This window comes from Scardinius erythrophthalmus (genome assembly GCF_964197995.2).
Source record: "Scardinius erythrophthalmus genome assembly, chromosome: 1".
In the NCBI taxonomy this organism is placed as follows: Eukaryota; Metazoa; Chordata; class Actinopteri; order Cypriniformes; family Leuciscidae; genus Scardinius; species Scardinius erythrophthalmus.
This window is the reverse complement of record NC_138221.1, coordinates 3,976,229-3,989,201: the sequence shown is the minus strand read 5'-3', so window position 1 is coordinate 3,989,201 and position 12,973 is coordinate 3,976,229. Positions and strand designations below refer to the sequence as shown.

General features: G+C 41.5%; 1 protein-coding gene across 1 annotated transcript; it reads right to left on the bottom strand.

Annotated features, from left to right (window-relative positions):
- Positions 1-267: 267 nt before the first annotated feature.
- On the bottom strand, positions 268-8,229 carry LOC308705698 (uncharacterized protein). The gene is made up of 10 exons (XM_081390837.1): positions 7,299-8,229; positions 6,660-6,965; positions 6,197-6,562; positions 6,035-6,076; positions 5,783-5,836; positions 5,628-5,702; positions 1,630-1,658; positions 1,464-1,538; positions 1,254-1,322; positions 268-1,141 (listed from the first exon to the last, which is right to left on the bottom strand). The coding sequence occupies exons 1-10, from the start codon at positions 7,357-7,359 to the stop codon at positions 1,031-1,033; spliced, it is 1,188 nt and encodes a 395-aa protein (XP_081246963.1). The 5' UTR covers positions 7,360-8,229; the 3' UTR covers positions 268-1,030.
- Between the last annotated feature and the right edge of the window lie 4,744 nt (positions 8,230-12,973).

Sequence of the window (12,973 nt, the reverse complement as noted above, 5' to 3'; positions counted from 1 at the left end):
GAACATTGATTCTCAATCTTTATTGGCCTTTTTCTCATGTTCGCAGGCCTATTATGTTTTCTCATGTAAAATATAATATGAAATATAAATATGATAATTTATTATAGTGTAAGTATTATTATTAAATTGAGATATCTAAATTATACTGTATAACAGTCATATATTATCAAGTTAAACCCATAGGTGTCATTTACACTGGGGACATGTCCACACCACTTTTTGAAATGGCTGATTTTGTCCCCACCACAAAAAATCAAGCGAACCAAGAAATGTTAAAGGTTTATTTGCACAAAATAAAACATGCAATGCAGTTTAGATACAGAAAGAAACAATGTACATTGTCCAAAAAAAGTATGGACCACTTTATGGTTTCCATGGTGCCGCGTCATTGCTTGTCACGTGACACACCGCAGCAACAACAGAGCTGAATGATGATGATCTGCTTTTATGTAATTTTTCCTTTTTTATTCCAAATATTCACAAATTTGTTAGATATGGCATGAAATATCACAAAAGTGTTCACAAGTGGAAAAAAAGTCATATATGACATTTAATTGTGTCATATACACACTGCAAAGTCAAATTGTTTAATATTTTATGACTATATAATGTGAGCAGACACTGATGTAATTCTCAGACGGACGTCTCTCTGTAGAAGAAACAGCGGATATACAAGCTGAAGCAAGAGGATCATTTCAGCATGAGCTTCTGCATGAAGATGAAGGTTTTCAGACAGAAATCCAGCGGATAAACAGACTCCAGTCATGGAAGAGGCTTGAGAGACACTAGATTGAGTCTGGCCTGTATGAAACACATCAGGGCTTCAGTCTCTAACTTTACTGTGGCTGTGATGATATAGATGAGACTCTGTGCTCTGACCAGATGATGATTCACAATAAATCTCATTCATATTCACAGGACATTCAACAAATATCTGCTCGTTCACACACACATATATAATTCCTGCAAACCCCAGAGAGATGAAATCTTCCCGTCTGCTCCTGATATGATGAGCTCATGATCTGGATCATTAATGTTTATTAGTGAAGGTCTTGCTCTTGTTCACAGAGGCGTAAAGTTGATCCTGTGGTTGATCTTCTCTTCTTCTGACGGCAGCATAAGTCACTGTATCATCATGATCCTGAAAGCACAGATTCTGTCCATCAATGTTTGAACCAGTGCGATTATTATTATTATTAGAGCATGAGCTTCATTTATCTGAGAGTCAAACTCAGGTGCTGGTATCTACTCACATTGAGTGATTTTACTGGCTTTGTATTGAAAGAAGTGACCTCAGAATAAGTCACTTCATCTGTCTGCTCCTAAACATCAATGCAAACAAGCAGAGAGTCAAGTTTAACACACACATCAGACATATCTCTCACTATGATATGTAGAATAACACAACAGCTTTTAGTAAATCACATTATTGAACGTAATGTTTGATGATTTAGTGGACTCACACTGGCTCTTGCAGCGGGAGGAATGGACATGTTGATCGTCTCATACGTCCCTGTATGATCATTCTCATCTTTGACCTTCAGAACAAACAGTTAAACTGCATGAATGACACTTTATTGAGCTTTAAAGACAGTAATCAAATCTAAATCACTGCATTACTGAACTCACCGCAGAGTCGCCAGTCCCTCTTTTATTATCTGAAAACAAGTGCCTCATGAAATATGATTTATGATAAAACACACATGTGCAAAACACAGAATCTTAGCAATAAGATTTTGTTCAATCATTAAAGTGAGTGATAAAACCGTCTCGGTTATGTAACCTCAGCTCCCTGAGATAAGGGGAACGAGTATTGCATCTCTGCTAGATGCTAAGGGGGAATCTCCTTTTCTCAGTGCAGCGATCTGAGCGCATCTATTGGCTGGTCAGTGGGAACTGCATGAACCTATGGCGAAGCAGCGTGTCTGTGCGAGCCAATCGGGGCAGGGGCGGGGCAAAGGAATCATATTTAATTAGACAAACGCCAGTCGTGTAGTGACATAGCACGGCTGTCTAGGCAATACTCGTTCCCGTTATCTCAGGGAACTGAGGTTACGTAAGTAACCGAGTCATTCCCTTTCAGAATGTTTACTCGTATTGCGTCTTTGCTAGACTCTATGGGGAACCAATTCAATCACACCGTGCTATATGAGCAGAACGACATGTTCTGTGGCCCTAGCCTGGGATGCTTGGGTAAGGGTCCCCGGGCGGTAGGGTGACCACCTGCTAATAAGCCCAGGGGGGGACAAGGGGTATGTTTCTGAGGGACAATGTGGGACACTGCCTGGCGCGACGGTGCCCCCACCCCACGGGCAGACTCACTGATAGTGGTTTACCCATTTCTAGCACATACCACCTTACATGGTATATTAATAATGCCCTATTCCCCTAAACATGTGTAATTGCTGATGTATGCTCATGAATAGGCCAACCAATGTGTATTTTTTCTAAATAAAGATTCATAAGATTTTGCACATTCAATGAATTAACAGATGCACTTCCACTTACGATTTACTTTAGCTATTTAATTTTATTTATTTTTCATTACAATTTATTCACTTTAAATAAATTATAATATAAAATTATAGGATTAACAGGAATTGTAGTTGCTCAACACCACAGGAACAGTAAAAAAAAAAAAAAGTCGTAACTCACAACTCCAGAGGTTCATGGAACGAGAAGGGGGAGGAAGGATGGTGAACTTGTCGTTTGACATCGTATTCCCCTCCATGTCCGATTGAGAAGGACGTTTTGCAAAGGTCACAAAAAGCCCTCTCGGTATCCCCCTCAACACCTTTCAGCCACAAATATTCATTTTCCCAGTCTTTCTCGTACCCACACCTTTTCTTTTTAATCGATGATGGCGGTGCCTCAGACTCAGTCTCTTTCTCCATTTTTCGAATTGGAAAGCGCACATCTAAAAGTTCCTTCCCAGTGTGTCTGGTATGCAGGGTGCGTGCGCTGTCATGACAACAACGAAAACGTTGACAACAACCTAGTCAGCAGTTCAACTGAGGGGTGGGTGTGGCAACAGTAGCGTGCTGAACTGTCAAGTAATGTTCGTTTGGCTGCCTGGGGTTCGAGGATATAGAGCGACCAACTTTTTTTTGAGCAACCATTGATTATGCGTGACACGGTCTCAATTTGCGGGACGCATGAATTGGGCTTCAAACGCTGTGCGCGCACGCGCTACGCGGGACGGGTGGTCACCCTACCGGGCGGTAGGGCTAGGGAAGGGCAAGTTATGCAAGTTACGCTGTGCCATTCGTGGACCTGCGCATCCGTGTCCTTTGTTAAGAATATTGGGCAGTGAGAGTTGCCTTCAGAGGCGAAGAGTTTGACCTCTGCCCTGCCAAAGATACTCCAGATTAATGCTATGGGGATGGAGGGACCATTCCCCTGGGAACACGTTGTCCAGGGACAGCATGTCTTCTCCCTGGTTCAGTCTCTCAGAGAGCGCGGATTGAAGAAGGTGCCGGGCTAGTCTGTACTGAGGCCACGACTTGAGTTCACTTTGGTGGTTTATTTAGGACACTACCGCCATGTTGTCCGACCGGACTAAAGGCCTGTTCACACCGGGACGAATTTCGCGCGCGATATTCGCCGACGTTTAACGCCTCGTGACTGAACAAAGGGCGCCAATGTGAGTGTGCACACCGACGCGAAAAACGCCACGCGTAAAAGCGTCATTTTTTAAAAACCGCCTCGGGTTCGTTTTTTTGGTTTGCGTCAAAAACTATCCGACCAATGAGATTGGCGCTTTTGCTCACGTGTCTGGAGCTTCTGAAGTTACAGTAAAACACAACTTGGGGGCGCTCAAACACAAAACGGTCTTGCCGAGCACACATACGTAACGGCGAAGAAGATATATGCCGAGTAGCGTCTAAACCAGGGGTGTCCAAACTCGGTCCTGGAGGGCCACTGTCCTGCAGAGTTTAGCTCCAACCCCAGTTAAACACACCTGAACCAGATAATCAAGTCCTAGTAAGATCTTGATTATCTGGTTCAGGTGTTTTTAATTGGGGTTGGAGCTAAACTCTGCAGGACAGTGGCCCTCCAGGACCGAGTTTGGACACCCCTGGTCTAAACACTGCCGGGAAGAAATAAGACGAGGAAGATGCAAGGCAATATGAATGTAGAGCTGCTGGTCTCGTTGGTGTTGGAACATAAAGAACTATGACAAACGCGACAGCGACTACAAAAATCTTGATAAAAGAGAACTGTTATGGAGTTGTATTAAGCGCCATCTAATGTCAGGGAATGAATTTGCATGTTCACTCGGCTCATCGTCAGTGAAAATCGCTTGGGTGTGAACACAAAAAACGCGTTGAAAAACGCTGGCGAATAACGCGCGCCGATATTCGTCCCGGTGTGTACGGGCCTTTAGACATGGTGTTGTATTTGGTCAGGTAGGAATGTTTTGAGGGGGGTTAGGGCTAGGGACGGACAAGTTATGCAGAGCAAAAAAGGGGCTCGGACTGAGGTCTGCCTCCAGAGAGATCATAGTGGGTTGAGCTCCCTCTGAGGTGAACTCCAGCTAGACAGGGAGGATCTGTGTCTGCGGCGAAGTGATCTTCAATTTGTAAAACCTGGTGAAGGTGGAGGTCGACGACCAGCCGGCTGCGGCACAGATGTGGCCAATAGACACACCACTGGACCACGGCCATGAAGACACCTCTGGTGGACTCGCTGAAATGGACAGAGCGCTGTATATATACTCCTAAAGCCCGAACAGGGCAGAGTAAGAGAAGTTGACGCCCGTCTTCCGAATGCCTTGGCTTGAGGACGACCTTGGAGTCGATAGGCCCAAACTAGAGGCAGGAAGCGCTGAAGGAGAACGCTTTGTACAGTGTATATCCGTCCAACAATTTATTGATCATTTGGTTATTCAGTTTTAAATTCCAGTTATTGTGCGTTTGATGCCAATTCATAGTCCTTGTGATGTGTGTGATCTAACAGTCACACGGTAGCGAGTCGTTTAAAAACAGCAAACTCCAGACAATTAAATTAATTTAATGCAAATCCATAGCCCCTTTTCTACAGATCAAGCATTATAATGTTTTACTGGGCATCCTGCCGTAACTGGGCGAGGCGCGCTGTTTGAATGCTGAATGGAGAATGATTGACAGCTGCAGGGGAGGGAAGACGAGCTTTCCGAACTTTAATTAAATGATGTAAATATACTTCTCCCAAACATTAAGCTATGGACTGGCTTCAGATGACTTTGAATATATTGCAGGAAAACTTAATTAGTGCTTGTCTGTTTCTTTTGGTCCATGACTCCCCCTTGTGCCGTAGGCCTTTAAAAGAGCGCAATAATCACGGTTGCCTGAAACAATCGCGGTTTGATCAAATAATCGCGATCAGACGGTTATTTAATCATCGCGACATGCCTACTGATCCCTATGCCGGATATGAGCTGCTTTAATAGGCAGATGCCCCGCCCCTTTCGGCAGGCTCTGAGCCGCGATTGGCTGCCGCAGACACGCCGCTTCACCATAGATTCATGCCGTTCCCACTGACAAACACAAGCTCAGATCGCTGCACTGTTATCTGTGTGCAGTGGCACTACGGTTTTGAGTTAAAGGCTTCAAAATTCTGAGAAAGGCGTTTCCCTCATAACTCACCGGCTCTTTTTCTGCAGATCAGCCAGAGAAGAGCCAGAAGGAGAACAGCGACTGCAGCGACAGAAATCACTGTGACTGAAGAAGAGATCGAGCACAGAGTCAGAGACGGACAGGGCAGGACAATTATAGACAGACAAAACACTGTGATTATGTACCTTTTGTGATTGAATGATAAGAGTCTGTGTCTGGTGTTGTTGTATTAGCTTGAGCTGAAAAGGATGATTGGGGACAATTATAGACAAAGACAAAAGCCATCGGCACAGATGACGACCGGAATGTGATGTCAATCAACTATTACATATTTCAGTGAGGTAAAATATTTATATGGTAACATTCATATTTTCTATAGAATTATGTTAGACGAAGCTGTGAATAACATCATCATCATCATCATCATCAGCATGTACCTCGTGGAGAAGGACTCACTGCTGTCGTTGAATCAGCTGGAGCTGTAAAGGATGAATGTTTGTTCAGATGATTCATACTGTACAAAAGCATCATTAGATTTTAACTAGTTAAAACACAGGATGACTTTTAACACTGATTCATGAGACTCATTCGTTTCTCACCTGAATACTTGACAGTGTATCTGACTGAGGTCTCGAGTTGATTTCTGTGAGTAAGCTGACATCTCCACTCTCTGTTGTCATCTTCATTCAGGAGTGTTGTAGTCAGAGTGATGATACAGTGATATTGATCTGATGATGATAATATCTGATATCTGGAGTCTGTCTTCAGATCAACACCAGCCTGATTCACCCACAACAGCTTAACTCCCTCATAACGGGCCCAATAATCACAGGAGAATCTAGCATATGAATACAACTGACAGGAGAGAGTCACAGAGCGGCCTGGACTGATCTCAGTCTGTGAGGATGAAGAAGATGATGAAGATGATGATGATGAAGATGATGATGATGATGAAGACACTGAAACTGAACACAAGACACAAATCACAGATTCTTCATTCATCATCTGAGTTTAAAGGGAAAATCTGCCCTTTTTAAATTGACCACATAATCATAAACTTACCATGAAGAACATTCAGATAAACATAAGCATCAGGTCCTTGTTGTCTGTCATTCACATATTGACTGCATCTGTATAATCCATAATCTTTTCCTGTGACGTTCTTGATGTTCAGAGAGCAGTCAGACTCCAGACTCAGTCTCTCATGTCTCTCTGTGTCTTTATTCTTTATCCCTCCAGTAATCAGTTTAACTTCTGAACGTCTGTTCTTGTAGACCCATGTAGTTGAGTTGCAGTCAGAAAGAGCTTTATTACAGGACAGAGAGACATCACCAGAACTGATGAACACATCCTCATATCCACTGGTTCCTGAAACACAATTAAAAAACAGAAGATTCAAATACAGTCTTTTATTTCTCATTTAAAGCAAACCACACACTCTCCAGAATAAACTATTAGTCTTTATCAGAGAGCTGTTCAAATCACTGACACACTCTTAATATGAAGATAATTCTTCATCATCAGATGTTTGAGTGACACTATGTCCAGTATCAGGAATAATACAGTATGATCTGTGTGTATCAATACACAACTCTGAGATCACAACGTGAATGTGTGCAAGAATAAACTGAGCATGTTCAAATGAACTCTTTCCAGACTAATTCCACTAAATGTCTTTAGAGAAAATACAGATTTCTTTACCTGTGAGAAGTGAAGAGAGAATGATCAGTCCCAGCAGACACAGATCACACTTATCAGCCATTTTCTGTTTCTGTCAGTCTTCCTCTTCATTAGATATAGTTACAGCTCTTCCTCTTCATTATATATAGTTACAGCTCCTCCTTTAAACATCATCAGCTCCTCCTGTGGTTATTAACTTCCTCTCATCTGAGATGAAACTCTGAGAAGTGTTGCTGAGTGGATTTCAGTGCAAATGTATTTTTCATTATTGCTCATGCAGCAAGTGGCTCGATTCTTAGCGACTACACCAGCTCGAAATAACGAGGAAACACTATCTTTAACTAAATAAAGACACACGAGTAAGTTCCACTTAGAGAGGGCAAGAGGCGTGAGTTCCCGTTCAAAAAATCTTTTTTTTAGTAAAGCTAAAATAGTTGGACAACAATCATTTAAAACTGGAAGTGACCAATCAAATCAGTTATTGGTTGAATGAAACAGAAAAAAGAAACACACACAACTGGAAACAGAGATAGATGAGTGGCGGGAATCTGAACAAAGACATGTGACAAATGACAAGAACCTGAAAGTCCATGAAAACAACACTAAACCGCACATAATGTGACACACACTGGCTCAAACACACTTACGCTCAACGCTTCAGACTGAACTCAATGAACAGGCTCTGCTTTTGCATTACTGTTAGTTTCACTTCCTCATTTTAGAGTTTCCTGCATGCAGTTCAATTCTATAAATGAAATCATTAAATTATAAGTAATAAAATTGGTTTACTACTGAAACGTTCTCCACCATCCATGACAATGACAATGTCTTCTGGAAGAGTTTCTACACATGGATTATAGCGTTCTGCTTTACTCTCTCCAGCCCTGAGAATATATCAGATCCCGACTCCTTTATCAACTCAAACACCGGTTCATTACTTGCCCTGAGCTTCTCGACACATTTCACATTCAACAAATGAGGCTTGCTAATTTCAATGTGCTGACGTTGCCTATACATGAATATCAGTCACGTGACCTCTTACGTCATCCGCTCTTTTTCCAGTTGACTGCCGCCATCTTGAGTACCTATCGAGTACTGTATATGGTACTGACAAGCATTACCTAGCTAGCTTTCTACTTTTCTAAACACACACACACACACACACACACACACACACACACACACACACACACACGATGAGCAAAACCCCTCAATTCTCCTGCAAAAGAAAACTTTACATTCAAAACAATGTTATTTCTTCTCAAAATGGTATTTTGTTTTCAAATGGCACACACAAACCATCATATGAATAGACATTTATAAGAACCAGTTGAACACTCAAAAAAAAGAAAAAAAAACTCTTTTATGCTAAAGCTCTGATTGCTGATTGTAAAACTGTGTGACAGGTGTTTGTTTTAGAGCTGCAGTTTGAGTGTAAAGCAGGAATTGTGCTTGTAGTTTAGCAGGATTGGTTCGGGGGGGTGCGTGAGCTACATGTTGTGTTCATTGTGTCTCAAGTATCAGTATTTGTGTGTAAACAAGTGAGAAAAACTGTAATACTTCAAATGAACTGAGGAGGGCAGCAATACGCCATTGTCGTGTCTAGTCTGCTGCAAATATCAACAGAAGAAGAAGAGTTTGGAGAAGATCTCCTCATTGACTAACAAAGACTTTCACACATTCAGATCAAATTCAAGCTTGAAGACGCAACTGGTGTGAACATTAACTATTTAAATGATGTTGATGTAAAATATCAACTTTGAAGTTGTAAAATGTAATTATTGTGTTTCAGCTTATTTGATGGAATTGATGCTAAGATTTGCATGATTTGTGTTGAACAATTATTTGAGCTTGAAAGGTGTGCTTTCAACATTTATAATTGAATGTCAAGGCATTTGATTTAGTTGATTATAGTTAATAATATGGTGATGGTGAATGAGATGTTAAATGTTAGTTTTATATAATATTTTTTATATTAATGTATATTTGTTTTGATCACTTCTGCGACTCCTCTGCAAACAGAGGTAAATAAAAACAGTAAAGCTCAATGAGTTGTCCTCTTGTGGCCCTCAAGTTTTGAATGCCATCTGGAAAATTTGATATTAAAATATATTTAACAATAAAAAAAAATAAACTCTATTTACTGATATACATTTTGGGGGGAAATTAATGCATAGGAAGCGTTGTATTTATCATGGAAATTAGAAATACAGACACAGAGGGAAAAGGGTAATGTGGTCAAAATGCTGTAAAATGTCTCCAATGTTTTTAATCAACTTAATAGTACGAACGGTGTTACACAAGTGAAACTCCGGCACTGCACTGCCCTCTAGGGGTTATCTCCACAATAGAAATCATGATCAAATAGAAATCAGTTTATAAAGTGGAAAAATCAGCTCTTCCCCAGTCCAGCGTAGACGGAGTAATCATGTTCATATAAACTTAGAACTACAACACACACACACACACACACACACACACACACACACAACACATGAAAGAGTGTGAATCAGCCGAGTCGGATTATCCTCAGGGAAAAGCTCTTCTTCACGTTATTACACGGAACAGCTCTTTAAAACACTCCTACACACTCCCCACCATCATCTAACTACACAAATACCATCTATCTAGCTTTAGCTGAGATGTTTTTGGGTAATTCAGTCTGTCGCCACTGGAGGGCGCTCCAGGTCACGTGTTGTTTGGCTGATGCTGACAAAGTAATAAAACGGAGAACAAGTTGTTTTCCCTATACTATACTCACTGTGTGTGTTGTGTTTGTTCCTACGAGGAAATATATATAATCAGTACTATATTAGCATATTGATGCAGACATAATATAAATTGTGAGCACACTGCAAACACATTTTACCCCCAAGCCAACTGAGATCGCAGAGACTCCGATCGCACAGACGAAATCAAGCTGAGGGTGAAAGTATCGCCCAATACGTGGCTGTGTTAAAGAGATTAGCGGAGCACTGAGAGTTTGGAGATCATTTGAGTCTAGGGTGAATTCATGAATAATAAGGATCAGATGAAGAAAGACGAATTCATAAGGTGGATGTTAATGTGATGATGGCACGACCTCAGATGCTGATGCTGAGTTGACACTGCTCAAAGGGACAGCGGTGCTTGATGAGACTTCACGAGTGAGTAAAATGCAAAACTCAACAAGTTCCGTGTCATCAGTGATGAAAATGGTCATCACCTGACAAATCTGGAGGCGACTGGAGAAGTTCGGCCTTCATTATTATGCAAGATTTGTTCCAAACCTGGCTACAATTCCTCACCCATTAAATGCAATGTTGCGTACGGACATAAATAGAGCTGGTCTCTGGAGTGCGAGGAAATTAACTTAACTAGATCGAGACAAACTTTAAGTTGGCCTGAGAAAGCTTGGACCAGAAAGTTTGAAGTTAAAAAGTTGCTAAGGTATTTCTAGTGGGTTGCTAAGGTGTTCTGGGTGGTTGCTAGGCGGTTGCTAGGGTGTTCTGGGTGGTTGCTATTGTGTTGCTAGGCGGTTGCTAGGGTATTCTGGGCGCTAGCACGTAGAGGTGGGCGATATGAGCTCAAATTCATATCACGATATTTTTCACTTTTCAGACGATATCGATATTATATTGCGATATGAGAAAAAAAAATTGGAATCACATTTTAGTACAACTTAAAATACAGGCAAAATATGTATTTTAACCTTATATACTTAGAAAAAGGTGAGGGATTTCATTGGACATAGACCTGAACAATCTTTTTTTATTGTGCCATTGTTTTTATCAAAAAGTGCAAACGTGCAACATGAGGTAGGCCGTTATGAATTACATTAAATATTACATAACTTGAAATAAAATATCTAATGAACACAGGAGAAGAAAATGAAAGTATTTTGCTACATGGAAAATACAGTAATTACAAACTTAAATATGTTATAACTCTGTAATGGTTTTAAACAAATCTTTTGAAGCCTCAGCTAGTACTAACGACTTTCTTCTTTCTTCTTTTGTTTTTTTTTAACTGTGCAAACCTACAACACAAGCTAGGCCTGGCTACACTTAAATTAAATATGATGAAATAAAATACTGTATTTAAAGTATACAGGAGATAAAGAAAATTACTACATGAAAAATAGGGTCATCAATACAAACTTAATTATCAAACTTCAAGCCTCAGCCATCAAGTATCAACTTGAACTTGAACACATCAACTTCTTCACAAGTTCTGTGCCAGGAACACCAGCCTGTTGACCAGTTCTGGCTTCAGTGCCGCCCTGCTACATGTGACCACATTGCCCCCAGTGCCGAATGCCCTTTCAGAGGGCGAACTTGTGGCAGGGATGCATACGTACTTCTTTGCCAGACAACTCACACGTGGGAAATTAGATCCATGAAATCGCCACCACTCCAAAGGATCTGTCTCACATGCCATTGCCAGAATGCAGCGGTTTAGCTCTTGCTCGCTGATCTGCTTCTGTGAACATGAGGCATAGGCAGATGCACTGCTGGTCTTCTTAAAGGCTCTTCTTAGGCTTCCTGGCTGATGGTAGTGGATCTGCTGGAGCCGTGGCTGCTTCTCTCTCCCTCTCAGGTTGATCCTCTGCAAGAGATGATGATCTACCAGGCCAGTGTTCTCCACCAGAAGGTTTTCTATCTCTGAGGCAGCTCTTACCTTAATGTCCTCAAGCTTCTCAGTGGATATGTACATGGTCTTAAACCTTGGGTCAAGAAAGGTAGCCATGGTGAGTAGCTCATCTGTTGCTGGGTCAGTATACTTGTCATTCAAGTAATCGAGAACCGTAGTCTTGATCTCCTGAGTCAGTTCGGTATCACCCTCTTTTGGATACAAAACCTCTGTATTTAACAGATGGATGACAGGCTTCAAATAGGACACACTCACGTATGCTTCTCCTGACAGGGCATCCGTAAATTCCTGGAGTGGCTTTAGTGCTGCGGTGACTGACTCAAGGACCATGATGTCTTGCCACGTAGGTACAAGGTGCCGTGTCTTTGTGTCTGCTGCCAGGACTTGTGTAATTGCATATTTATGTCAGAGATTTTGAATCCAAACCAGTTCCAGACGACCTTCTTTTTAACCAATCCTTCCTCGTGCTCTTCAACATGACTTTCTGCATGTTTGCTCATCTTGTTCACTTTTGCAGTGCCTATTAATCTCACGAGTTCGCAAACTGCAGTTGCATGTGCTCGCTTTATTGCTGTTGTATGTTTAGGAGGTGGTTTGTGCTCTATTAACTTGGACTGTTACCGTGCTCTCTGTGTTTGATTATTGATGCCTGTGAATCACGCGAGTTGGACACAGTAGAGAAAAATGTTAAATGTTTAGTCCAGCCTCGATTCTGTATCGTCATTAGTAGTGTTAAAAGTTGTAAAGAGTACCAAATTGAACAAAACAATATAACTGCAACATTTTAATTTATGAATTTCTAACGGCGCTATCCACGATATTGCGAAATCCATATCATGGCACAACATAATACCGGTATTCATGTTCATACCGGTATAGCGCCCACCCCTACTAGCACGCAGCTGCATCTGGTGGCCCAGTATTGACTCTCAGATTGAAGAGAAATCTAAGACGTGCTTGTCATGCCATCAGAATCTAAAATCTCCCTTCCTCTCACCTTTACGTCCTTGGCCGTGGCCCAGAGCTCCTCAGCAGAGTATTCACATCGACTTCACCGGTCCAGC